This window comes from Entelurus aequoreus, linkage group LG10 (assembly GCF_033978785.1).
Source record: "Entelurus aequoreus isolate RoL-2023_Sb linkage group LG10, RoL_Eaeq_v1.1, whole genome shotgun sequence".
NCBI lineage: Eukaryota > Metazoa > Chordata > Actinopteri > Syngnathiformes > Syngnathidae > Entelurus > Entelurus aequoreus.
This window is the reverse complement of record NC_084740.1, coordinates 57,493,304-57,520,803: the sequence shown is the minus strand read 5'-3', so window position 1 is coordinate 57,520,803 and position 27,500 is coordinate 57,493,304. Positions and strand designations below refer to the sequence as shown.

General features: G+C 37.4%; 1 protein-coding gene across 1 annotated transcript in view; it reads left to right on the top strand.

The window, feature by feature from the left end:
* The window catches only part of klf13 (Kruppel like factor 13), a 79,150-nt gene that overhangs the window by 680 nt on the left and 50,970 nt on the right, over window positions 1-27,500 (top strand). Inside the window, exon 1 of the mRNA XM_062061280.1 lies at window positions 1-80. This exon is cut by the window's left edge and continues 680 nt beyond it. Within this exon, the coding sequence (XP_061917264.1) occupies window positions 1-80 (80 nt within the window). The remainder of the gene's footprint in view (window positions 81-27,500) is intronic.

Here is a 27,500-nt window from a genome sequence, read left to right as displayed (position 1 = left end):
GCACAAATGTCACTACACGGGCTGCGAGAAAGTTTACGGCAAATCCTCGCACCTGAAAGCGCACCTGAGGACGCACACAGGTCAGTACAGCGCATGCGCGGATTTCAATGTCCTCTTTTTTTTTTGCCATCGCATCACTTTTGTCACTCAACTTGTGTGAACTTTTGCGGGGGTTTTTTTGTGCACGAACGTACAGTGCCACTCCCACTCCCACGGCCACGCTCGCCCCTGCAAAGCCGCGCTGCAGCACACACACACACACACACACACACACACACACACACATATACTGGTTATCATTTGGAATGGGGACCAACTTTATTTATTTATTTATTTTTTTCCCAATTTTTTTTTTATTGACATCCAGCATCAGACATTCCTATCCATTACATCATATTCACATACATCAGGGGTGTCCAAAGCGCGGCCCGGGGGCTATTTGCGGCCCGCAACTAATTATTTACCGGCCCGCCACACATTCTGGAAATGCTATTACAAAAATAAAAATAAAAACATTAAAAAAAGTGGAATGAGGTGAAATCTCACTAGAAAAAGGTGCAATGTTGACACAAAGCTGCCATGCAGGCTGTTTTTTGTCTATCTTTATTTCAATTTTTTTGCCATTGCTCAAAAAAATTAACAATGTTATAATGACTTATTAACCTATTCAAGGCTCCAATTATTTCAAATATTTCACATTAAAATGTTTTATGTTGCCATACAAAAACATCAACATTTCCTTTGACAAAAGAGCATAAAACAAACAAGATAATAGTTCAAATGTAATATTCAGGTAACGTGACCCTTTATGATCCCCGGGAGCCCTAAAGGTAAAAACATTTTGTTATGGTTTGAAAATGAAAAATATCAAAATGGCCCCCGTATGCTTTCATTTTTTGCGTGTGCGGCTCTCAGTGGAAACATTTTGGACACCCCTGACATACATCATATATCTGTTGTCTGCCCTAAATGTCAAAATATTTTTTGTTTGTATCCCAACTATACCACCTGCCCCCCAAAAAAGAAAGAAACAGCAAAAAACAACAACAAAGTAATATCTACAAATACATCAATTAAATAAACAAAAAATAAATTATAATACATTAATAATAATAATAATCAGAAATAAAATAAAAAATATAAACAGATACATATATATATATATATATATATATATATATATATATATATATATATATATATATATATATATATATATATATATATATATATATATATATATATATATATATATATATATATATATATATATACACTACCGTTCAAAAGTTTGGGGTCACATTGAAATGTCCTTATTTTTGAAGGAAAAGCACTGTACTTTTCAATGAAGATAACTTTAAACTAGTCTTAACTTTAAAGAAATACACTCTATACATTGCTAATGTGGTAAATGACTATTCTAGCTGCAAATGTCTGGTTTTTGGTGCAACATCTACATAGGTGTATAGAGGCCCATTTCCAGCAACTATCACTCCAGTGTTCTAATGGTACAATGTGTTTGCTCATTGGCTCAGAAGGCTAATTGATGATTAGAAAACCCTTGTGCAATCATGTTCACACATCTGAAAACAGTTTAGCTCGTTACAGAAGCTACAAAACTGACCTTCCTTTGAGCCGATTGAGTTTCTGGAGCATCACATTTGTGGGGTCAATTAAAGGCTCAAAATGGCCAGAAAAAGAGAACTTTCATCTGAAACTCGACAGTCTATTCTTGTTCTTAGAAATGAAGGCTATTCCACAAAATTGTTTGGGTGACCCCAAACTTTTGAACGGTAGTGTATATGAAAATAAAGAATGTGGGGTTTACAATATTAACTATGGACGATAAAACACTGAATATTGACAACATATGAACGTCACACCCCCTCTCGATCGACATGTTTCACAATCAAGCGAAATGCAACTAACACCGCAAAATATGAACGCGAAGGGTAAAAAAAAACCCCACATACAATCTGATATATCTGATACATCACTAAGCTTTAGAACTTTGACGTAAAAATCTCCTTCCCTCCCTATCACGCGCATTTCAGGCTGACCGCTCTGGAACCACTCTGTGGAAACGCTCCCCGCCCACACTGCTTGGTGCCTCGTCGGAGCAGCTGTGACTTAGATTACCATACTAACTAATTAATTACCATAGTAACTAGTATATCATGCAAAAGTGCAGATTTAAACCATTGAAATACTTTGTATAGTTCAATACTTACGGTCATTTCAAAACATCACTGTACATCATAATGGCAGCTACAGTTGAAAGATCTAAAAACATTATTTGGGAATGTCCGGCGGGCCGGATTGAAAAGCTTAACGGGCCGCATGTGGCCCCAGGTCTGGGTTAGGGTGTACCCTAACCCTAACACTACATGTTTTATGGGCCAAAGCTTAAAAATCACTTAGAATGGATCTGACTATCATTTAAAAAGGTTTCCCTTTAGGGGACCTGTTTTGTTGTCCCCTATACCGTCAGAGGTCCCCTAAAGGTGACTGTGTAAACAGAGCCACGTCCCCATTAAGTAAGCATTGCTAGAACACACACACACACAATGCAGACTTCCGGTGTTTTTTTGTTTTTTTCCCCCCGCGTGTTGTTGTTTTGCACACACAAACTTAGGCGTGAAGGCGTGGGCGTGACGCCATTGTAACAAGGAGGAAGTGTAGACGTGGCTGGAGGGAGCGACATGTACGTGTTGCCGATAAGAGACGATCGGGCAGAGAGGGGCAAAAAGATGGCTTAAAGTGCGGCGGTTGATAGGAGTTGTGTCTGCCTTTGTTGTGATGTGCCACACCCCCGCGAGACACCGCCAGCTGATCTGGCCAGCAACAGACTCGACTAGCCGAGCCCAGACTGAGGAGGCTCTCCTCCTCCTCCTCTGCAGATCCTCCAAGCCCTTCCCTCTCTCTGCACACACTCTTGGAATAAAAATAAGAACACACACACACACACACACACACACACACACACACAACCCTCTGCAGCACACACTTGATGTGGAGATGACTTATGCTCTCGCCTCACAAAGGTGAAAGGAATAAAAAACACGATTTGCTTAGTGATCATTGTGGAGACAAGTGCATGGATGCATGTCACATAATAATAATAATAATTAGGGGTGTGGGAAAAAATCGATTCGAATTCGAATCGCGATTCTCACGTTGTGCGATTCAGAATCGATTCTCATTTTTTAAAAACATCGATTTTTTTTTTTTTTAATTTTTTTTTAATTAATTTTTTTTTTTTTTTTTTTTTTTAAATTAATCAATCCAACAAAACAATACACAGCAATACCATAACAATGCAATCCAGCAACACTCAGAACTGCAATAAACAGAGCAATTGAGAGGAGACACAAACATGACACGGAACAATCTAAAAGTAGTGAAACAAAAATGAATATTATCAACAACAGTATCAATATTAGTTACAATTTCAACATAGCAGTGATTAAAAATCCCTCATTGACATTATCATTAGACATTTAGTTTATGAGATGCGATGCAAGTGTAAGCCACTGTGACACTATTGTTCATTTTTTATTTTTTATTTTTTTATTAATGTTTGTAATGATAATATCAATGAGGGATTTTTAATCACTGCTATGTTGAAATTGTTACTAATATTGATACTGTTGTTGATAATATTCATTTTTGTCTCACTACTTTTAGATTGTTCCGTGTCATGTTTGTGTGTCCTCAATTGCTCTCAATTGCTCTGTTTATTGCTATTCTGAATGTTGCTGGGTCGGGTTTTGTTTTGAAATTGTATTGCATTATTATAGTATTGTTGTGTATTGTTTTCATTAAAAAAAAAAAAAAAAAAAAAAAAAAAATCGTTTTTGAATCGAGAATCGTGTTGAATTGAAAAAAAAAAATCGATTCTGAATCGAATCGTGACCCCAATAATCGATTTTGAATCGAATCGTTGGACACCCAAAGATTCCCAGCCCTAATAATAATATATTTATTTGTAAAAAGAACTTTATCCAATCCAATCCACTTTATTTATATAGCACATTTACACAACAAGAATGTTTTCAAAGTGCTGCACAACCATGTTAAAAACAATATTAAAAACAATATTAAAAACAATATTAAAAACAATATTAAAAACAATATTATGCTACACCAGGGGTCACCAACCTTTTTGAAAGCAAGAGCTACTTCTTGGGTACTGATTAATGCGCAGGGCTACCAGTTTGATACACTAATTGCCAGAAATAGCCAATTTGCTCAATTTACCTTTAACTCTATGTTATTATTAATAATTAATGATATTTACACTTAATTGAACGGTTTAAAAGAGGAGAAAACACGAAAAAAATGACAATAAAATTTTGAAACATAGTTTATCTTCAATTTTGACTCTTTAAAAATCAAAATTCAACCGAAAAAAAGAAGAGAAAAACTAGCTAATTCGAATCTTTTTGAAAAAATTAAAAAAATAATTTATGGAACATCATTAGTAATTTTTCCCGATTAAGATTCATTTTAGAATTTTGATGACATGTTTTAAATAGGTTAAAATCCAATCCGCATTTTTTTAGAATATATAACAAATTGGACCAAGCTATATTTCTAACAAAGACAAATCGTTATTTCTTCTAGATTTTCCAGAACAAAAATTTTAAAAGAAATTTAAAAGACTTTGAAATAAGGTTTAAATTTGATTCTACAGATTTTCTAGATTGAATTTTAATCATAATAAGTTTGAAGAAATATTTCACAAATATTCTTCGTCGAAAAAACAGAAGCTAAAATGAAGAATTAAATTAAAATGTATTTATTATTCTTTACAATAAAAAAAAAAATACTTGAACATTGATTTAAATTGTCAGGAAAGAAGAGGAAGGAATTTAAAAGGTAAAAAGGTATATGTGTTTAAAAATCCTAAAATCATTTTTAAGGTTGTATTTTTTCTTTAAAATTGTCTTTCTGAAAGTTATAAGAAGCAAAGTAAAATAATTAATGCATTTATTTAAACAAGTGAAGACCAAAACTTTAAAATATTTTCTTGGATTTTCAAATTCTATTTGAGTTTTGTCTCTTTTAGAATTAAAAATGTCGAGCAAAGCGAGACCAGATTGCTAGTAAATAAATACAATTTAAAAAATAGAGGCAGCTCACTGGTAAGTGCTGCTATTTGAGCTATTTTTAGAACAGGCCAGCGGGCTACTCATCTGGTCCTTACGGGCTACCTGGTGCCCGCGGGCACCGCGTTGGTGACCCCTGTGCTACACCAATGACTGAATAAAAACAAAAAATTGTCATGTCTGTTCATGTTTTTGTTTTGGCCATGTGTTTGTTTTTTGGACTCTTTTTAGTTCCTGGTTGCACTTCCTTGTTTGTTTGATTCCATAGCAACTCATTAGTTTTCACCTGTCCTGTCACGCACCTGTTTCGAGTCACGCACCTGTTTTCACCAATCATGTCTGTATTATTTAAGTCCATTGTTTTCTGTTAGTCTGCCTGTCGACATCACATTCATGCTCCACATTTATGCTCTGCACCCTTTATGATCACGCTTCTTCATGCCATGTTCACAGTTCCTTGTCAAGTAAGTTTTTGTTTAACGTTTATATTTCTCCGCCATTGTGCGCGCCTTTTGTTTTCCTAGTCAAGTTTTTTACCTGCGCTGTGAGCGCCTTTTGTTTGTACTTTTTTTTTTAGTTAGAATTAAAAATGTATTCACCTTCACGCGATGTCTGGTCCAAATCGTTTGCACCACGGGAGAACAAACCACGCCATAGACCAAGTCTTGACAAAAATAAATGAATAGAAAACCAATTTAAAAAATAAATACGATTAAAAACGATTTTAAAGGGTAAAACCAATTAAAACAGTAAAATAGACATCAAAATTTATAAAAAACACAGACATTGAGTAAACAACGTCAAAGTGCTACAGTGTATAAAAAAAAATAAAAAAAATAAATAAAAACTAGAACAGCCAAATAGCTAAAACTAGTATGCATATATCTAAAAAAAAAAAAGGCTTTTTTTTAAAAGAAGGGTTTTTAAGCCTTTTTTCAAAGCATCCACAGTCTGTGGTGCCCTCAGGTGGTCAGGGAGAGCGTTCCACAGACTGGGAGCGGCGGAACAGAAAGCCCCACATTGTTCGTAGCTCTGTCCTCGGAGGTTGGAGGAGGTTAGCCTGTCCAGAGCGGAGGATTTGGGGGTGAGTAGTTCTTTGAGGTAGAGGGGGGGCATTTCCATGGAGGCACTAGTGGGTTAGTAGGGAGACTTTGAATTCAATCCTGAGTGGAACAGGAAGCCAGTGAAGGGATTTGAGAGTTGGTGTGATATTGTCACATTTCCGCACAATCGTCAGGATCCTAGCAGAACTATTCTGGATGTATTGCAGCTTCTGGTTGTTCTTGCTGGGGATCCCGACAAGAAGTGCGTGGCCGTAGTCTAGCCTAGTAGTCTATATCAGGGGTTTTTAACCTTTTCGACTTCGAGGGCCCGACCTTTCCACTAAAAAAAGGGCCAGTCAAATATTAACACTGAATTAGTCGTATTCGGTAATTATATCTTACCTACTTATAGTTTACAACAGACGGAGTAATGAATATGTTCCGTAAATAAACTTCCATAGTGGATCTAACATAATAGTGTGAGAGTCCAGTCCATAGTGGATCTAACATAATAGTGTGAGAGTCCAGTCCATAGTGGATCTAACATAATAGTGTGAGAGTCCAGTCCATAGTGGATCTAACATAATAGTGTGAGAGTCCAGTCCATAGTGGATCTAACATAATAGTGTGATAGTCCAGTCCATAGTGGATCTAACATAATAGTGAAAGTCCAGTCCATAGTGGATCTAACATAATAGTGTGAGAGTCCAGTCCATAGTGGATCCAACATAATATTGTGAGAGTCCAGTCCATAGTGGATCTAACATAATAGTGATAGTCCAGTCCATAGTGTATCCAACATAATATTGTGAGGGTCCAGTCCATAGTGGATCTAACATAATAGTGTGAGAGTCCAGTCCATAGTGGATCCAACATAATATTGTGAGAGTCCAGTCCATAGTGGATCTAACATAATAGTGATAGTCCAGTCCATAGTGGATCTAACATAATAGTGAGAGTCCAGTCCATAGTGGATCTAACATAATAGTGTGAGAGTCCAGTCCATAGTGGGTCTAACATAATAGTGAGAGTCCAGTTCATAGTGGATCTAACATAATAGTGAGAGTCCAGTTCATAGTGGATCTAACATAATAGTGAGAGTACAGTCCATAGTGGATCTAACATAATAGTGTGAGAGTCCAGTCCATAGTGGATCTAACATAATAGTGAGAGTCCAGTTCATAGTGGATCTAACATAATAGTGAGAGTACAGTCCATCGTGGATCTAACATAATAGTGAGAGTCCAGTTCATAGTGGATCTAACATAATAGTGTGAGAGTCCAGTCCATAGTGGATCTAACATAATAGTGTGAGAGTCCAGTTCATAGTGGATCTAACATAATAGTGTGAGAGTCCAGTTCATAGTGGATCTAACATAATAGTGTGAGTCCAGTTCATAGTGGATCTAACATAATAGTGTGAGTCCAGTCCATAGTGGATCTAACATAATAGTGAGAGTACAGTCCATCGTGGATCTAACATAATAGTGAGAGTCCAGTTCATAGTGGATCTAACATGATAGTGTGAGAGTCCAGTCCATAGTGGATCTAACATAATAGTGTGAGAGTCCAGTCCATAGTGGATCTAACATAATAGTGTGAGTCCAGTTCATAGTGGATCTAACATAATAGTGAGAGTACAGTCCATCGTGGATCCAACATAATAGTGAGAGTCCAGTTCATAGTGGATCTAACATGATAGTGTGAGAGTCCAGTCCATAGTGGATCTAACATAATAGTGTGAGAGTCCAGTCCATAGTGGATCTAACATAATAGTGTGAGAGTCCAGTCCATAGTGGATCTAACATAATAGTGAGAGTCCAGTTCATAGTGGATCTAACATGATAGTGTGAGAGTCCAGTCCATAGTGGATCTAACATAATAGTGTGAGAGTCCAGTCCATAGTGGATCTAACATAATAGTGAGAGTCCAGTCCATAGTGGATCTAACATAACACACACACACACACAAAAAGGGATGGAAAGGGTAAGAATTTTAAAGGATAATGCAGGTATAAAGTAGACTTAAAATGTACCATCGTAGAAATATAAAATATAACATATATGTAATATTTACATACTATATATGCAGTATATAATATATATGATATATTATATTGTATGTTTATATAATATATACAATATATAAGTTAAAGTTAAAGTACCAATGATTGCCACACACACACTAGGTGTGGCGAAATTATTCTCTGCACCCCCTGTGAGGTGAGGGGAGCAGTGAGCAGCAGCGGTGGCCACGCCCGGGAATAATTTTCTGTGATTTAACCCCCAATTCCAACTCTTGATGCTGAGTGCCAAGCAGGGAGGTAATGGCTCCCACTTTTATAGTCTTTGGTATAACAATTACCATGCACCATGCTGAGAAACATTTTTTTAGTGGGCGCTCAGCCCTATGGTTAAGAAACCCTGCTCCCCTTATAATAATGTCTTGTTGTCTGGTCCCTTGTATGCTCATTTTCGATACACCGCCTCGCCTTGCCTGTTTATTAAATCCCCAAACCACGCGTTGTTTGGACCCACTCCCACAACTTGCTCCGCCATTGGCGTGCGTCTCATAATCTGTGACAATAACCAACATTTCCACTCATGGGATTGGACGGTCCCAGAATGTGGGTCATCTGAGTTCAGCTGAGCGGCCTCAGCCAACCTTGCAGAGCTTTTTTTTTTTTCCCCCGCACAGCCTCCCTCCTTCCAGGCCCGACTAGTCGAGCGCGGATGGCAGCGGAGTCAGTTCCAGCCTGTAATTGCAGAGTGGTGGGGGACACTTTTATAGCCTCCAACAAAGAGAGCCAAGTACCAGACCTTCCTACGAGCGTCTTTTGCGGTCGTATGTTTATATGCGGCGTGAGGGGAGCTGAAACCTGATCTGCACTTTCTGTCTCGTGCTGAAAAACTCAAATAAATCCATGAAGTGGAAATACATTATAAGCGGCATGATGATATAATTCATAATTGGTGTTACACACTGTAAGTATGTACTGTTTGTCAAAAGTAATTAACTGCATTGACCTTTTCCCAACTACTTCAGTGTTTCCGACACATTCATGTATTTGTGGCGGCCCGCCACGAAAGAATTACGTCCGCCACAAATTAAAAAAAAAAAAATAATAATAATAATAATTTTATTTTTATTTTTTTGTCCTGTCCAGCTTCTCAGGCAAATCATATAGTTGATGTAGATGCCCGTATCGGCTGTTCAGATTTACTTTAAAAAAGAGAAGTGTAGGATACTTGTTGCCTTATTTGTATTTGACCACTACTGTTTTCTGTTTATTTGTTACTGACTGTGGCAGGACACCTCTGCCTCCGTTTCACTTTATGTTGCTGGTAAATAATATGGTTGTAGTTAGGGAGGTCCGATAATATCGGCCTGCCGATATTATCGGCCGATAAATGCGTTGAAATGTAATATCGAAAATTATCGGTATCTGTTTTTTTTATTATCGGTATCGTTTTTTTTTTTTTTTTTTTAATTAAATCAACATAAAAAACACAAGATACACTTACAATTAATGCACCAACCCAAAAAACCTCTCTCCTCATTCACACAAAAGGGTTGTTTCTTTCTGTTATTAATATTCTGGTTCCTACATTATATATCAATATATATCAATACAGTCTGCAAGGGATACAGTCCGTAAGCACACATGATTGTGCGTGCTGCTGGTCCACTAATAGTACTAACCTTTAACAGTTAATGTTACTCATTTTCATTAATTACTAGTTTCTATGTAACTGTTTTTATATTGTTTTACTTTCTTTTTTATTCAAGAAAATGTTTTTAACTTATTTATCTTATTTTATTTTATAATTTTTTTTTAAAAGTACCTTATCTTCACCATACCTGGTTGTCCAAATTAGACATAATAATGTGTTAATTCCACGACTTTATATATCGGTTGATATCGGTATCGGTTGATATCGGTATCGGTAATTAAAGAGTTGGACAATATCGGCATATCGGCAAAAAGCCATTATCGGACATCCCTAGTTGTAGTAGTAGGCTAAAGTTAAATTATTTAGTATGCACTAATTAAAGGGGCAGAGCTTTAAGAGACATTTTAGCTTTTATATTTTATAAGATACATTTTTTGTAAGAACCACAATTAATAAATATATTTCAGTGAATAACTTATTGTTCAAATCTGTATATAAATATGTACATAAAGTGTTGTAATTATATTGTAAAATGGATGGATGGATGGACGTTTAAAACAAAACTGTTATTATTAATTAGTAAGTATACATTTTTTTAGCCTTTTTAGAGAAAATCATATCATTGTAGTAAATTATGCAAATTACTCGATGATGTCATGTTGACCACGCCCATAGCCACGCCCCCACCGCCACAAGTATCTTGGCAGTTTATGGGAAACACTGTACTTAGAATGTTTACATTCCGGGTTCATTGTCAGTTGGTTTTATTGCGGTTTTGTTAGTTTGCTGGAATTACACAAACACCACATAAAAGACTGCCTTTGTGTTTGTGAGCGGACACAGGCTGACTTTAATTATCTGTAAATAAAAATACAGATGGCGCACTTGACATTGCCACGACAAGATTCGGGCATACACATGTGCAGTTAGGTGCCTTTTAGGATTGTTTGGAGCCGGTCGGTTCTCTAGTGCCAGATCTGGCCCGACACCTCGTTTATTTATTTATTTCAAACACCTGGAAGTGATATGTGTCAATAAAGTACTGTATTTTTCGGAGTATAAGTCGCTCCGGCCGAAAATGCATAATAAGGAAGGAAAAAAACATATATGAGTCGCACTGGAGTTTAAGTCGCATTTTTGGGGGAAATTTATTTGATAAAACTAGAGATGTCCGATAATATTGGCCTGCCGATATTATCGACCGATAAATGTAATATCGGAAATTATCGGTATCGTTTTTTTTATTATCGGTATCGTTTTTTTTATTTTTTTTAAATTTATTGAATCAACATAAAAAACACAAGATACACTTACAATTAGTACACCAACCCAAAAAACCTCCCTCCCCCATTTACACTCATTCACACAAAAGGGTTGTTTCTTTCTGTTATTAATATTCTGGTTCCTACATTATATATCAATATATATCAATACAGTCTGCAAGGGATACAGTCCGTAAGCACACATGATTGTGCGTGCTGCTGCTCCACTAATAATACTAACCTTTAACAGTTAATTTTACAAATTTTCATTAATTACTAGTTTCTATGTAACTGTTTTTATATTGTTTTACTTTCTTTTTTATTCAAGAAAATGTTTTTAATTTATTTATCTTATTTTATTTGATTCATTTTTTGAAAAAGTACCTTATCTTCACCATACCTGGTTGTCCAAATTAGGCATAATAATGTGTTAATTCCACGACTGTATACAGGTATATCGGTTGATATCGGTATCGGTTGATATCGGTATCGGTAATTAAAGAGTTGGACAATATCGGAATATCGGATATCGGCAAAAAGCCATTATCGGACATCCCTAGGAAAAACAGATGTACCGTCTTTCCTTTTACAGTAAAAACAACAACCGTAGATTTTACAGTCAAAAACTGGCAGCTCAGTCAACAGAATTTTAACACAAAAAACATGTACTGTAAAGAACAACGTAAAATGTATTGTCATTTTTATTGATTTCATGGGTAGTTTGCTGTAAAGTTAAGTATTTTTATTTAGACAAAAAACATGTTTGGAAAGTATGATAATATACTGTAATATTTGTTGCAATATTAGATACTATTAAAGTTTAAAAGGCATGCAATTTCAAGCAGTACATATATTTTTTCTGTCAAAATGAAAAAAATTCATTACATTTAGTGAGAAAATATGAAGTATTGTATTGACACATATCATTTCCAGGCATTTGCGGGCCAGATAAAATGATGTCGCGGGCCAGTTCTGGCCCCCGGGCCTTGAGTTTGACACCTCTGATCTACAGTGTATGAATTTGGCCCCAAGTGTGACATTTTAACGTTACTAAAGTCTTTTGTAACTTTCTTGTGTAATTTTCATGTAAAAGACACGTTAAACCAATGAAAATTCACTGTAAGTCAATACTTCAACAGTGTATGAAAAATTTGGAGTATATTTTCGCGTTTTCTCTGATTCCAATGTCGTCCCCTTTTATTGTAAACAATGCACCAGACGGTTGACTTTTTTTCACTTCTATCCTCCCGTCTCATGGTCATGGTCACACACTTACGCATGTCTGGGCATGTTTTTGTGTGCAGACATCATTCACCTTTTTATGTGTTGGCTCCAACATGGTGGACGGGAAGGATGTCCACCATGACGGTAAATCACTCGTCCGACTGCATTTGTTATGAACGCAACAGAGCAGCAGGAGTTGAGGGTCCAAGGTTACCACTTAGCAGACAACATTTGTCTGATCCCCCGGTGTTAGGTGGGGCTCGTGTGCATCACATCCTGTAGTTATACCATAATCTCTTGATATTACGTTGACCTCACCACTAAACCTGCCATCCCACCTTGACCCGCGTGCCTCTTTTAGAAGCATACCGTATTATTCGGACTATAAGGCGCACCTAAAATCCTTTTTTTCCTCAAAACTCGACAGTGCGCCTTATAACGCCTAATGTACGGAATAATTCTGGTTTTGCTTACCGACCTTGAAGAAATGTTATTTGGTACATGGTGTAAGGATAAGTGTGACCAGTAGATGGCAGTCACACATAAGAGATACGTGTAGACTGCAATATGTATCAAGTAAACAACACCAACATTTTATAAGTTCCATTGAAAATATAGAACATGTGACCAGTAGATGGCAGTCAAACATAAGAAATACGTGTAGATTGCACAATGTATCAAGTAAACAACACCAACAGTTTATACGTTCCATTGAAAATATAGAACATGTGACCAGTAGATGGCAGTCACACATAAGAGACACATGTAGACTGCAATATGTATCAAGTAAACCACACCAACATTTTATATGTTCCATTGAAAATATAGAACCTGTGACCAGTAGATGGCAGTCACACTTAAGAGATACGTGTAGACTGCAATATGTATCAAGTAAACAACGCCAACATTTTATATGTTCCATTGAAAATATAGAACCTGTGACCAGAAGATGGCAGTCACACATAAGAGATACGTGTAGACTGCAATATGTATCAAGTAAACAACGCCAACATTTGATATGTTCCATTGAAAATATAGACCATGTGACCAGTTGATAAGAGATACGTGTAGACTGCAATATATATCAAGTAAACAACATCAACATTTGATATGTTCCATTGAAAATATAGAATATGTGACCAGTAGATGGCAGTCACACATAAGAGATACGTGTAGACTGCAATATGTATCAAGTAAACAACACCAACATTTTATATGTTCCATTGAAAATATAGAACATGTGACCAGTAGATGGCAGTCACACATAAGAGATACTTGTAGACTGCAATATGTATCAAGTAAACAACGCCAACATTTTATATGTTCCATTGAAAATATAGAACCTGTGACCAGTAGATGGCAGTCACACATAAGAGATACGTGTAGACTGCAATATGTATCAAGTAAAGAACGCCAACATTTGATATGTTCCATTGAAAATATAGAACATGTGACCAGTAGATGGCAGTCACACATAAGAGATACGTGTAGACTGCAATATGTATCAAGTAAACAACGCCAACATTTTATATGTTCCATTGAAAATATAGAACATGTGACCAGTAGATGGCGGTCAAACATAAGAGATACGTGTAGACTGCAATATGTATCAAGTAAACAACACCAACATTTGATATGTTCCATTGAAAATATAGAACATGTGAGTAGATGGCAGTCACACATAAGAGATACGTGTAGACTGCAATATGTATCAAGTAAACAACACCAACATTTGATATGTTCCATTGAAAATATAGAACCTGTGACCAGTAGAAGGCAGTCACACATAAGAGATACGTGTAGACTGCAATATGTATCAAGTAAACAACACCAACATTTGATATGTTCCATTGAAAATATAGAATATGTGACCAGTAGATGGCAGTCACACATAAGAGATACGTGTAGACTGCAATATGTATCAAGTAAACAACACCAACATTTGATATGTTCCATTGAAAATATAGAACATGTGACCTGTAGATAAGAGATACGTGTAGACTGCAATATGTATCAAGTAAACAACACCAACATTTGATATGTTCCATTGAAAATATAGAACATGTGACCAGTAGATGGCAGTCACACATAAGAGATACGTGTAGACTGCAATATGTATCAAGTAAACAACACCAACATTTGATATGTTCCATTGAAAATATAGAATATGTGACCAGTAGATGGCAGTCACACATAAGAGATACATGTAGACTGCAATATGTATCAAGTAAACCACACCAACATTTTATACGTTCCATTGAAAATATAGAACCTGTGACCAGTAGATGGCAGTCACACATAAGAGATACGTGTAGACTGCAATATGTATCAAGTAAACAACGCCAACATTTGATACGTTCCATTGAAAATATAGACCATGTGACCAGTTGATAAGAGATACGTGTAGACTGCAATATGTATCAAGTAAACAACACCAACATTTGATATGTTCCATTGAAAATATAGAACATGTGACTAGTAGATGGCAGTCACACATAAGAGATACGTGTAGACTGCAATATGTATCAAGTAAACAACGCCAACATTTTATATGCTCAATTGAAAATATAGAACCTGTGACCAGTAGATGGCAGTCACACATAAGAGATACGTGTAGACTGCAATATGTATCAAGTAAACAACACCAACATTTTATACGTTCCATTGAAAATATAGAACATGTGACCAGTAGATGGCAGTCACACATAAGAGATACATGTAGACTGCAATATGTATCAAGTAAACAACGCCAACATTTTATATGTTCCATTGAAAATATAGAACCTGTGACCAGTAGAAGGCAGTCACACATAAGAGATACGTGTAGACTGCAATATGTATCAAGTAAACAACACCAACATTTTATATGTTCCATTGAAAATATAGAACATGTGACCAGTAGATGGCGGTCAAACATAAGAGATACGTGTAGACTGCAATATGTATTAAGTCAACAACACCAACATTTGATATGTTCCATTGAAAATATAGAACATGTGAGTAGATGGCAGTCACACATAAGAGATACGTGTAGACTGCAATATGTATCAAGTAAACAACACCAACATTTGATATGTTCCATTGAAAATATAGAACCTGTGACCAGTAGATGGCAGTCACACTTAAGAGATACGTGTAGACTGCAATATGTATCAAGTAAACAACGCCAACATTTTATATGTTCCATTGAAAATATAGAACATGTGACCAGAAGATGGCAGTCACACATAAGAGATACGTGTAGACTGCAATATGTATCAAGTAAACAACGCCAACATTTGATATGTTCCATTGAAAATATAGACCATGTGACCAGTTGATAAGAGATACATGTAGACTGCAATATATATCAAGTAAACAACATCAACATTTGATATGTTCCATTGAAAATATAGAATATGTGACCAGTAGATGGCAGTCACACATAAGAGATACGTGTAGACTGCAATATGTATCAAGTAAACAACACCAACATTTTATATGTTCCATTGAAAATATAGAACATGTGACCAGTAGATGGCAGTCACACATAAGAGATACTTGTAGACTGCAATATGTATCAAGTAAACAACATCAACATTTGATATGTTCCATTGAAAATATAGAATATGTGACCAGTAGATGGCAGTCACACATAAGAGATACGTGTAGACTGCAATATGTATCAAGTAAACAACACCAACATTTTATATGTTCCATTGAAAATATAGAACATGTGACCAGTAGATGGCAGTCACACATAAGAGATACTTGTAGACTGCAATATGTATCAAGTAAAGAACGCCAACATTTTATATGTTCCATTGAAAATATAGAACCTGTGACCAGTAGATGGCAGTCACACATAAGAGATACGTGTAGACTGCAATATGTATCAAGTAAAGAACGCCAACATTTGATATGTTCCATTGAAAATATAGAACATGTGACCAGTAGATGGCAGTCACACATAAGAGATACGTGTAGACTGCAATATGTATCAAGTAAACAACACCAACATTTGATATGTTCCATTGAAAATATAGAACATGTGACCAGTAGATGGCAGTCACACATAAGAGATACGTGTAGACTGCAATATGTATCAAGTAAATAACACCAACATTTGATATGTTCCATTGAAAATATAGAATATGTGACCAGTAGATGGCAGTCACACATAAGAGACACATGTAGACTGCAATATGTATCAAGTAAACAACACCAACATTTGATATGTTCCATTGAAAATATAGAATATCTGACCAGTAGATGGCAGTCACACATAAGAGATACGTGTAGACTGCAATATGTATCAAATAAACAACACCAACATTTTATATGTTCCATTGAAAATATAGAACATGTGACCTGTAGATAAGAGATACATGTAGACTGCAATATGTATCAAGTAAACAACACCAACATTTGATATGTTCCATTGAAAATATAGAATATGTGACCAGTAGATGGCAGTCACACATAAGCGATACGTGTAGACTCCAATATGTATCAAGTAAACAACGCCAACATTTTATATGTTCCATTGAAAATATAGAACCTGTGACCAGTAGATGGCAGTCACACATAAGAGATACGTGTAGACTGCAATATGTATCAAGTAAACAACACCAACATTTGATATGTTCCATTGAAAATATAGAACATGTGACCAGTAGATGGCAGTCACACATAAGAGATACGTGTAGACTGCAATATGTATCAAGTAAACAACACCAACATTTGATATGTTCCATTGAAAATATAGAATATGTGACCAGTAGATGGCAGTCACACATAAGAGATACATGTAGACTGCAATATGTATCAAGTAAACAACACCAACATTTGATATGTTCCATTGAAAATATAGAATATGTGACCAGTAGATGGCAGTCACACATAAGAGATACGTGTAGACTGCAATATGTATCAAGTAAACAACACCAACATTTGATATGTTCCATTGAAAATATAGAACATGTGACCTGTAGATAAGAGATACGTGTAGACTGCAATATGTATCAAGTAAACAACATCAACATTTGATATGTTCCATTGAAAATATAGAATATGTGACCAGTAGATGGCAGTCACACATAAGAGATACATGTAGACTGCAATATGTATCAAGTAAACAACACCAACATTTGATATGTTCCATTGAAAATATAGAATATGTGACCAGTAGATGGCAGTCACACATAAGAGATACATGTAGACTGCAATATGTATCAAGTAAACAACACCAACATTTGATATGTTCCATTGAAAATATAGAATATGTGACCAGTAGATGGCAGTCACACATAAGAGATACATGTAGACTGCAATATGTATCAAGTAAACAACACCAACATTTGATATGTTCCATTGAAAATATAGAATATGTGACCAGTAGATGGCAGTCACACATAAGAGATACATGTAGACTGCAATATGTATCAAGTAAACAACACCAACATTTGATATGTTCCATTGAAAATATAGAATATGTGACCAGTAGATGGCAGTCACACATAAGAGATACGTGTAGACTGCAATATGTATCAAGTAAACAACACCAACATTTGATATGTTCCATTGAAAATATAGAACCTGTGACCAGTAGATGGCAGTCACACATAAGAGATACGTGTGGACTGCAATATGTATCGAGTAAACAACGCCAACATTTGATACGTTCCATTGAAAATATAGACCATGTGACCAGTTGATAAGAGATACGTGTAGACTGCAATATGTATCAAGTAAACAACACCAACATTTGATATGTTCCATTGAAAATATAGAACATGTGACTAGTAGATGGCAGTCACACATAAGAGATACGTGTAGACTGCAATATGTATCAAGTAAACAACGCCAACATTTTATATGCTCAATTGAAAATATAGAACCTGTGACCAGTAGATGGCAGTCACACATAAGAGATACGTGTAGACTGCAATATGTATCAAGTAAACAACACCAACATTTTATACGTTCCATTGAAAATATAGAACATGTGACCAGTAGATGGCAGTCACACATAAGAGATACGTGTAGACTGCAATATGTATCAAGTAAACAACGCCAACATTTGATATGTTCCATTGAAAATATAGAACCTGTGACCAGTAGAAGGCAGTCACACATAAGAGATACGTGTAGACTGCAATATGTATCAAGTAAACAACACCAACATTTTATATGTTCCATTGAAAATATAGAACATGTGACCAGTAGATGGCAGTCACACATTAGAGATACGTGTAGACTGCAATATGTATCAAGTAAACAACACCAACATTTTATACGTTCCATTGAAAATATAGAACCTGTGACCAGTAGATGGCAGTCACACATAAGAGATACGTGTAGACTGCAATATGTATCGAGTAAACAACGCCAACATTTGATACGTTCCATTGAAAATATAGACCATGTGACCAGTTGATAAGAGATACGTGTAGACTGCAATATGTATCAAGTAAACAACACCAACATTTGATATGTTCCATTGAAAATATAGAACATGTGACTAGTAGATGGCAGTCACACATAAGAGATACGTGTAGACTGCAATATGTATCAAGTAAACAACGCCAACATTTTATATGCTCAATTGAAAATATAGAACCTGTGACCAGTAGATGGCAGTCACACATAAGAGATACGTGTAGACTGCAATATGTATCAAGTAAACAACACCAACATTTTATACGTTCCATTGAAAATATAGAACATGTGACCAGTAGATGGCAGTCACACATAAGAGATACATGTAGACTGCAATATGTATCAAGTAAACAACGCCAACATTTGATATGTTCCATTGAAAATATAGAACCTGTGACCAGTAGAAGGCAGTCACACATAAGAGATACGTGTAGACTGCAATATGTATCAAGTAAACAACACCAACATTTTATATGTTCCATTGAAAATATAGAACATGTGACCAGTAGATGGCAGTCACACATTAGAGATACGTGTAGACTGCAATATGTATCAAGTAAACAACACCAACATTTTATACGTTCCATTGAAAATATAGAACATGTGACCAGTAGATGGCAGTCACACATAAGAGATACATGTAGACTGCAATATGTACCAAGTAAACAACACCAACATTTGATATGTTCCATTGAAAATATAGAACCTGTGACCAGTAGATGGCAGTCACACATAAGAGATACGTGTAGACTGCAATATGTATCAAGTAAACAACACCAACATTTTATATGTTCCATTGAAAATATAGAACCTGTGACCAGTAGAAGGCAGTCACACATAAGAGATACGTGTAGACTGCAATATGTACCAAGTAAACAACACCAACATTTTATATGTTCCATTGAAAATATAGAACATGTGACCAGTAGATGGCAGTCACACATAAGAGACACATGTAGACTGCAATATGTATCAAGAAAACCACGCCAACATTTTATATGTTCCATTGAAAATATAGAACCTGTGACCAGTAGATGGCAGTCACACATAAGAGATACGTGTAGACTGCAATATGTATCAAGTAAACAACACCAACATTTGATATGTTCCATTGAAAATATAGAACATGTGACCAGTAGATGGCAGTCACACATAAGAGATACGTGTAGACTGCAATATGTATCAAGTAAACAACACCAACATTTGATATGTTCCATTGAAAATATAGAATATGTGACCAGTAGATGGCAGTCACACATAAGAGATACATGTAGACTGCAATATGTATCAAGTAAACAACACCAACATTTGATATGTTCCATTGAAAATATAGAATATGTGACCAGTAGATGGCAGTCACACATAAGAGATACGTGTAGACTGCAATATGTATCAAGTAAACAACACCAACATTTGATATGTTCCATTGAAAATATAGAACATGTGACCTGTAGATAAGAGATACGTGTAGACTGCAATATGTATCAAGTAAACAACATCAACATTTGATATGTTCCATTGAAAATATCGAATATGTGACCAGTAGATGGCAGTCACACATAAGAGATACATGTAGACTGCAATATGTATCAAGTAAACAACACCAACATTTGATATGTTCCATTGAAAATATAGAATATGTGACCAGTAGATGGCAGTCACACATAAGAGATACATGTAGACTGCAATATGTATCAAGTAAACAACACCAACATTTGATATGTTCCATTGAAAATATAGAATATGTGACCAGTAGATGGCAGTCACACATAAGAGATACATGTAGACTGCAATATGTATCAAGTAAACAACACCAACATTTGATATGTTCCATTGAAAATATAGAATATGTGACCAGTAGATGGCAGTCACACATAAGAGATACATGTAGACTGCAATATGTATCAAGTAAACAACACCAACATTTGATATGTTCCATTGAAAATATAGAATATGTGACCAGTAGATGGCAGTCACACATAAGAGATACGTGTAGACTGCAATATGTATCAAGTAAACAACACCAACATTTGATATGTTCCATTGAAAATATAGAACATGTGACCAGTAGATGGCAGTCACACATAAGAGATACGTGTAGACTGCAATATGTATCAAGTAAACAACACCAACATTTGATATGTTCCATTGAAAATATAGAATATGTGACCAGTAGATGGCAGTCACACATAAGAGATACATGTAGACTGCAATATGTATCAAGTAAACCACACCAACATTTTATACGTTCCATTGAAAATATAGAACCTGTGACCAGTAGATGGCAGTCACACATAAGAGATACGTGTAGACTGCAATATGTATCGAGTAAACAACGCCAACATTTGATACGTTCCATTGAAAATATAGACCATGTGACCAGTTGATAAGAGATACGTGTAGACTGCAATATGTATCAAGTAAACAACACCAACATTTGATATGTTCCATTGAAAATATAGAACATGTGACTAGTAGATGGCAGTCACACATAAGAGATACGTGTAGACTGCAATATGTATCAAGTAAACAACGCCAACATTTTATATGCTCAATTGAAAATATAGAACCTGTGACCAGTAGATGGCAGTCACACATAAGAGATACGTGTAGACTGCAATATGTATCAAGTAAACAACACCAACATTTTATACGTTCCATTGAAAATATAGAACATGTGACCAGTAGATGGCAGTCACACATAAGAGATACATGTAGACTGCAATATGTATCAAGTAAACAACGCCAACATTTGATATGTTCCATTGAAAATATAGAACCTGTGACCAGTAGAAGGCAGTCACACATAAGAGATACGTGTAGACTGCAATATGTATCAAGTAAACAACACCAACATTTTATATGTTCCATTGAAAATATAGAACATGTGACCAGTAGATGGCAGTCACACATTAGAGATACGTGTAGACTGCAATATGTATCAAGTAAACAACACCAACATTTTATACGTTCCATTGAAAATATAGAACATGTGACCAGTAGATGGCAGTCACACATAAGAGATACATGTAGACTGCAATATGTACCAAGTAAACAACACCAACATTTGATATGTTCCATTGAAAATATAGAACCTGTGACCAGTAGATGGCAGTCACACATAAGAGATACGTGTAGACTGCAATATGTATCAAGTAAACAACACCAACATTTTATATGTTCCATTGAAAATATAGAACCTGTGACCAGTAGAAGGCAGTCACACATAAGAGATACGTGTAGACTGCAATATGTACCAAGTAAACAACACCAACATTTTATATGTTCCATTGAAAATATAGAACATGTGACCAGTAGATGGCAGTCACACATAAGAGACACATGTAGACTGCAATATGTATCAAGAAAACCACGCCAACATTTTATATGTTCCATTGAAAATATAGAACCTGTGACCAGTAGATGGCAGTCACACATAAGAGATACGTGTAGACTGCAATATGTATCAAGTAAACAACGCCAACATTTGATATGTTCCATTGAAAATATAGACCATGTGACCAGTTGATAAGAGATACGTGTAGACTGCAATATGTTCCAAGAAAACCACACCAACATTTTATATGCTCCATTGAAAATATAGAACCTGTGACCAGTAGATGGCAGTCACACATAAGAGATACGTGTAGACTGCAATATATATCAAGAAAACCACACCAACATTTCATATGTTCCATTGAAAATATAGAACATGTGACCAGTAGATGGCAGTCACACATAAGAGACACATGTAGACTGCAATATGTATCAAGAAAACCACACCAACATTTTATATGTTCCATTGAAAATATAGAACATTACACACGTCAGGGGACGGCGTGGTGCGGGTAGAAGAGTGGCAGTGACAGCAACCTGAGGGTTCCTGGTTCAATCCCCACCTTCTACAAACCTCGTCACGTCCGTTGCGTCCTTGAGCAAGACACTTCACCCTTGCTCCTGATGAGTTGTGGTTAGGGCCTTGCATGGCAGTTCCCACCATCAGTGTGTGAATGGGTGAATGTGGAAATAGTGTCAAAGCGCTTTGAGTACCTTGAAGGTAGAAAAGCGCTATACAAGTATAACCTATGTACACAGCACTCAAAAATCTATCGAAATGTTTTAGTAGGACTTTGGTACGCTATGAGGCCGCACCGCTTGATGGATCGTACTGCGCTTCAACATAGGAGTATTATTATGGTGTGTGTGTATATGGTAAGACATTGTGGAGGGGGGCGTGGTCTGCGGGACCAGCCTCGAAGCCAGCGGCAGATGAGTGGATTGCCCAGCTGGGGCAGTGTTATCTAATCACCTGCCGCCTTTATTAGCAGCAGCCGGGCTGAGACACGTTGGAGTTGGAGACAGAGAGAGAGAGCACGAACAGAGACATGCCGGAATGAAAAGTCTTAAAAATATATTGCTGGAAAGAACAGCATACTTGTGTATGAGCAATAAAAGACTTGCTCCAACCTGTCTACCGGGCTCACGAAAGATCTGTCGGCACCAGGAGAACCCTCCCACACTCAGAGACTTCCAAAGACATATTATCTGGCGTTTTGTTTCACAATATTATGCGGAAGCAACTTTTCTTACCTTCTGGTACCTTCTGATCTGTATTTGGGATTTGCAAAACTGCAAAACCTGAAAAATGTGTAGTCCGTGCCGACACCGTAGTTGATAAGCTTCTTCCTTTTTCTCTATCTTCATTCTCCACTGTTGCCATTTCTAATATAAAGTAGTGTAAAGTTCTTACTTATATCTGTCAGTGAACTCGCCATGAAAGCGCTAAAACATACCGGTGTAGTGAGTTTACATTATTCACCCAAGGAACTTTAGTTATTAGAGAGTTCCGGTCGGACGGGTTTTCACGGGACACATTTCTTAGCGGTGTTGTTGTTTCCGGATGAGGAGATGCTGCTCCGTTATTGATCGAAGTATAGTCTGAATGTCATTAGACACACACTGTGTGTGTGCAGAAAACATCGCACAGGGCGATGTGATGCGTCTAGTGCAGTAGCCTTGGAGTAGTAGTACCTGTAGTTAGTGCATGCTGCATGCCGCTTTTGCTTGCTATGCTGCATGCTGCTTCTGCCTGATACTCATTGCTTTCAGCTAGTGCCGCCGGCTAGCCCTCTGTCTCAGAGGGCGAAAAGAGGAGCCGAGTGCATAAGCCTCCTCAGCCGGTACATAGCCTCTCCATTGTCAAGACTCGTACATGCCTCCTCGTGGCCACACACGGTAACTGGAACCTCGCGGTTCCAGGCTAAGTTGTACGGGATCTCGGAGCAGCAGGGGGCCCCAGAGACGGGGCATGCAGGCCCACCGGTGTGTGGACATGCCCTGGTGCCCAGTCAACCCCTGTCCCAGCTATGGGTAAATAACCCCAGCTATGGGCGAATAGTGAAAACCGCCTCAACGGTGGACCAGGCGGAAGATGGCGGCAGCGGAATGCACCACAACGGCTGGGAAGGCGGATGAAGGCTGCAGCAAAGACGGGTCCCCAGTCGTCTTGGTCTCCATGCCACTGGACCCTGGCCCGCTCAATGCCAAGGACTGTGTGGTGGCTGACCGTGCACCAGTCTCCCCACATTAAAAGATTCCACGCACAGGCGTCCTCCATATAGGGAATCTACGACCCTACGGAGGACAGTCATACTCGTTTCGAGTGACCGCCGCCGCCGACGACGACGACGACGAATGTCATTAAAACAGTTAGCGCCATCTTTTGACACTTCTTCCACTCCCGTCCTTGCACGCTACACCGCTACAACAAAGATGACGGGGAGAAGACGCTAAATAAGGCCCGCCCACAAAACGGCGCATCCTGAAGCGTCTTGAAGATGATCTGTAAAACATCATCTATACCAGTGTTTTTCAACCTTTTTTGAGCCAAGGCACATTTTTTTGCGTTGAAAAAATGCGGAGGCACACCACCAGCAGAAATCACTAAAAAACGAAACTCAGTTGACAGTAAAAAGCAATTGTTGGATATGACTTTAAACCATAACCAAGCATGCATCAATATAGCTCTTGTCTCAAAGTAGTTGTACTGTCACCACCTGTCACATCACACCCTGACTTATTTGGACTTTTTTGCTGTTTTCCTGTGTGTAGTCTTTTAGTTCTTGTCTTGCGCTCCTATTTTTTTGGTATTTTCCTGTAGCAGTTTCATGTTTTCCTTTGAGCGAGATTTCCCGCATCTACTTTGTTTTAGCAATCAAGAATATTTCAGTTGTTTTTATCCTTCTTTGTGGGGACATTGTTGATTGTCATGTCATGTTCGGATGTACATTGTCTTTGCTCCACAGTAAGTCTTTGCTGTCGTCCAGCATTCTGTTTTTGTTTACTTTGTAGCCAGTTCAGTTTTAGTTTCGTTCTGCATAGCCTTCCCTAAGCTTCAATGCCTTTTCTTAGGGGCACTCACCTTTTGTTTATTGTTGGTTTAAGCATTAGACACCTTTTTACCTGCACACTGCCTCCCGCTGTTTCCGACATCTACAAAGCAATTAGCTACCGGCTGCCACCTACTGATATGGAAGAGTATTACACGGTTACTCTGCTGAGCTCTAGACAGCACGACACTCAACAACAACACTTCATTTGCAGACTATAATTACTGGTTTGCAAACAATATTTTTTACCCCAAATAGGTGAAATTAGGTCATCTCCCACGGCACACCAGACTGTATCTAGTGTGCGCCGTGGCACAGTGGTTGAAAAACAGTGATCTATGCAACATTTTGACCATTACATGTTATGTAGACCAGTGGTCCCCAACCTTTTTGTAGCTGCACGTTTGAAAATGTGTCCCACGGACCGGTGGGGGGAGGGAGGGGGATGTATTTAAAAAAAAAAAAAATATATATATATATTTTTTTACATAATTAAATACAATCATGTGTGCTTACGGACTGTATCCCTGCAGACTGTATTGGTCTATATTGATATATAATGTGTATATTGTGTTTTTTATGTTGATTGCATTAAAAAAAAAAAAAAAAAAAATGTTTTTTTTTTTTAATTTCTTGTGCGGCCCGGTGGTTGGGGACCACTGATGTAGACCACAAGATAGTGTTTAAATTTAGAAAAAAATTATAATAGTATGACTACTTTAATGCGCCTTATAATCCGGTGCACCTTATATATGAAAAACGATTAAAAAAATAGATCTTTCATTGGCAGTGCGCCTTATAATCCGGTGCGCCCTATGGTCTGGGGAAAATAGGGTAACTTTGTTGTAACAATGACCTTTTCTGGTGGTGTCTTGAGTACACGGTGTGCTCATTACCACGCAGTCTGCCGTGGTCCAAAGGAGACGTGGCCCCTGACGAGATCATTTCAAGTCGCGTCTCCTCCATAAGACGAGGGGTCCGGCCTTCTGCGCCGCCCCCCTGCTAAGTGGGCCTCACAAAAGGCCGTCTTGTCGGCGTGTGAGACCTCTTCAAAAAAATGGTCGGCATCGGCGCAGAGGAACAGGGTCAATATATCTCCCAAGACAAAGCGCCTAATGGCATATTTTACAGCTGGTTTGAGGTTTTGTCTGTCTGGGCCTCTTTTGTCTTGGTCTGGGGGTCCCGCCTATAAAGCCCCTTTATTTGGTGCGCCCTATAAAAAAAAAAGTGGTGGCACCTGGCAGTATAGACGCACTGTTAGAAACACCCTATTTCTGTACACAAGGGAATCTATCATTAGTGGAACAGCTTTTTCTTCTTTTTTACAATTATAACAATTTCCAGACAGGAAAAAGGAGCAGCAGTCACATATTAAATGTCCCGCCTCTCCTTCTGCGGTTTGAAACCCTGGCCTGTGCCGCGACACACAGAGTGCAAACTGTTCCTACGTGGCCCAGATGAGGTAGCAGGGTGGAGATGGGGTTTTCCTGGACTTGCCCCAGTCCGGTCTCGTCACAAGTCCAATCTTTACCATTAGGTGGGTGTGTTCAGCAGCCCTCCCGGCTGACCCATAATGTGGTTGTTACAGCAGACAGGCAGGAGCACTTTTACGGTTTCTCTTTTCCTGCCAACGGGAGACTATAAGCTGACTATGTGCCTAAAAATAAAGACTGGTTTGCGTTGAACAAAATCTGACCTCTGCATGGGACGCATGGTAGTGAACCACTGCTGGGTTTTTGCACCAGGGTGCAAGCGTTATTTTCGCCAACCGGCGGATAAATACAGCAAAAATAAGTGCATGAAAAATTAGCGAGAGCGCGAGCATTTTTCCCTTTGCAAAAACGCTCTTAAAAGACTTTTGTATTTCACTCATTTTCCTAACATCTGGGTTTATTCTTTGGCTAACGTATCTGATGTGTTGTGCGTCATCATACTTGCCAACCTTGAAAACTCCAAATTCGGGAGATTTTTTGGGGGGGGGTTAAGGGGGGAGGAGTATATTTATAGCTAGAATTCACTGAAATTCAAGTATTTCCTATATCAATATCGGAATATCGGATATCGGCAATAAGCCATTATCGGACATCCCTAATATATATATATATATATATATATATATATATATATATATATATATATATATATATATATATATATATATATATATTAGGGATGTCCGATAATCGGACATCCCTAATATATATATATATATATATATATATATATATATATATATATATATATATATATATATTAGGGATGTCCGATAATGGCTTTTTGCCGATATCCGATATTCCGATATTGTCCAACTCTTTAATTACCGATATCAACCGATACCGATATCAACCGATATATGCAGTCGTGGAATTAACACGTT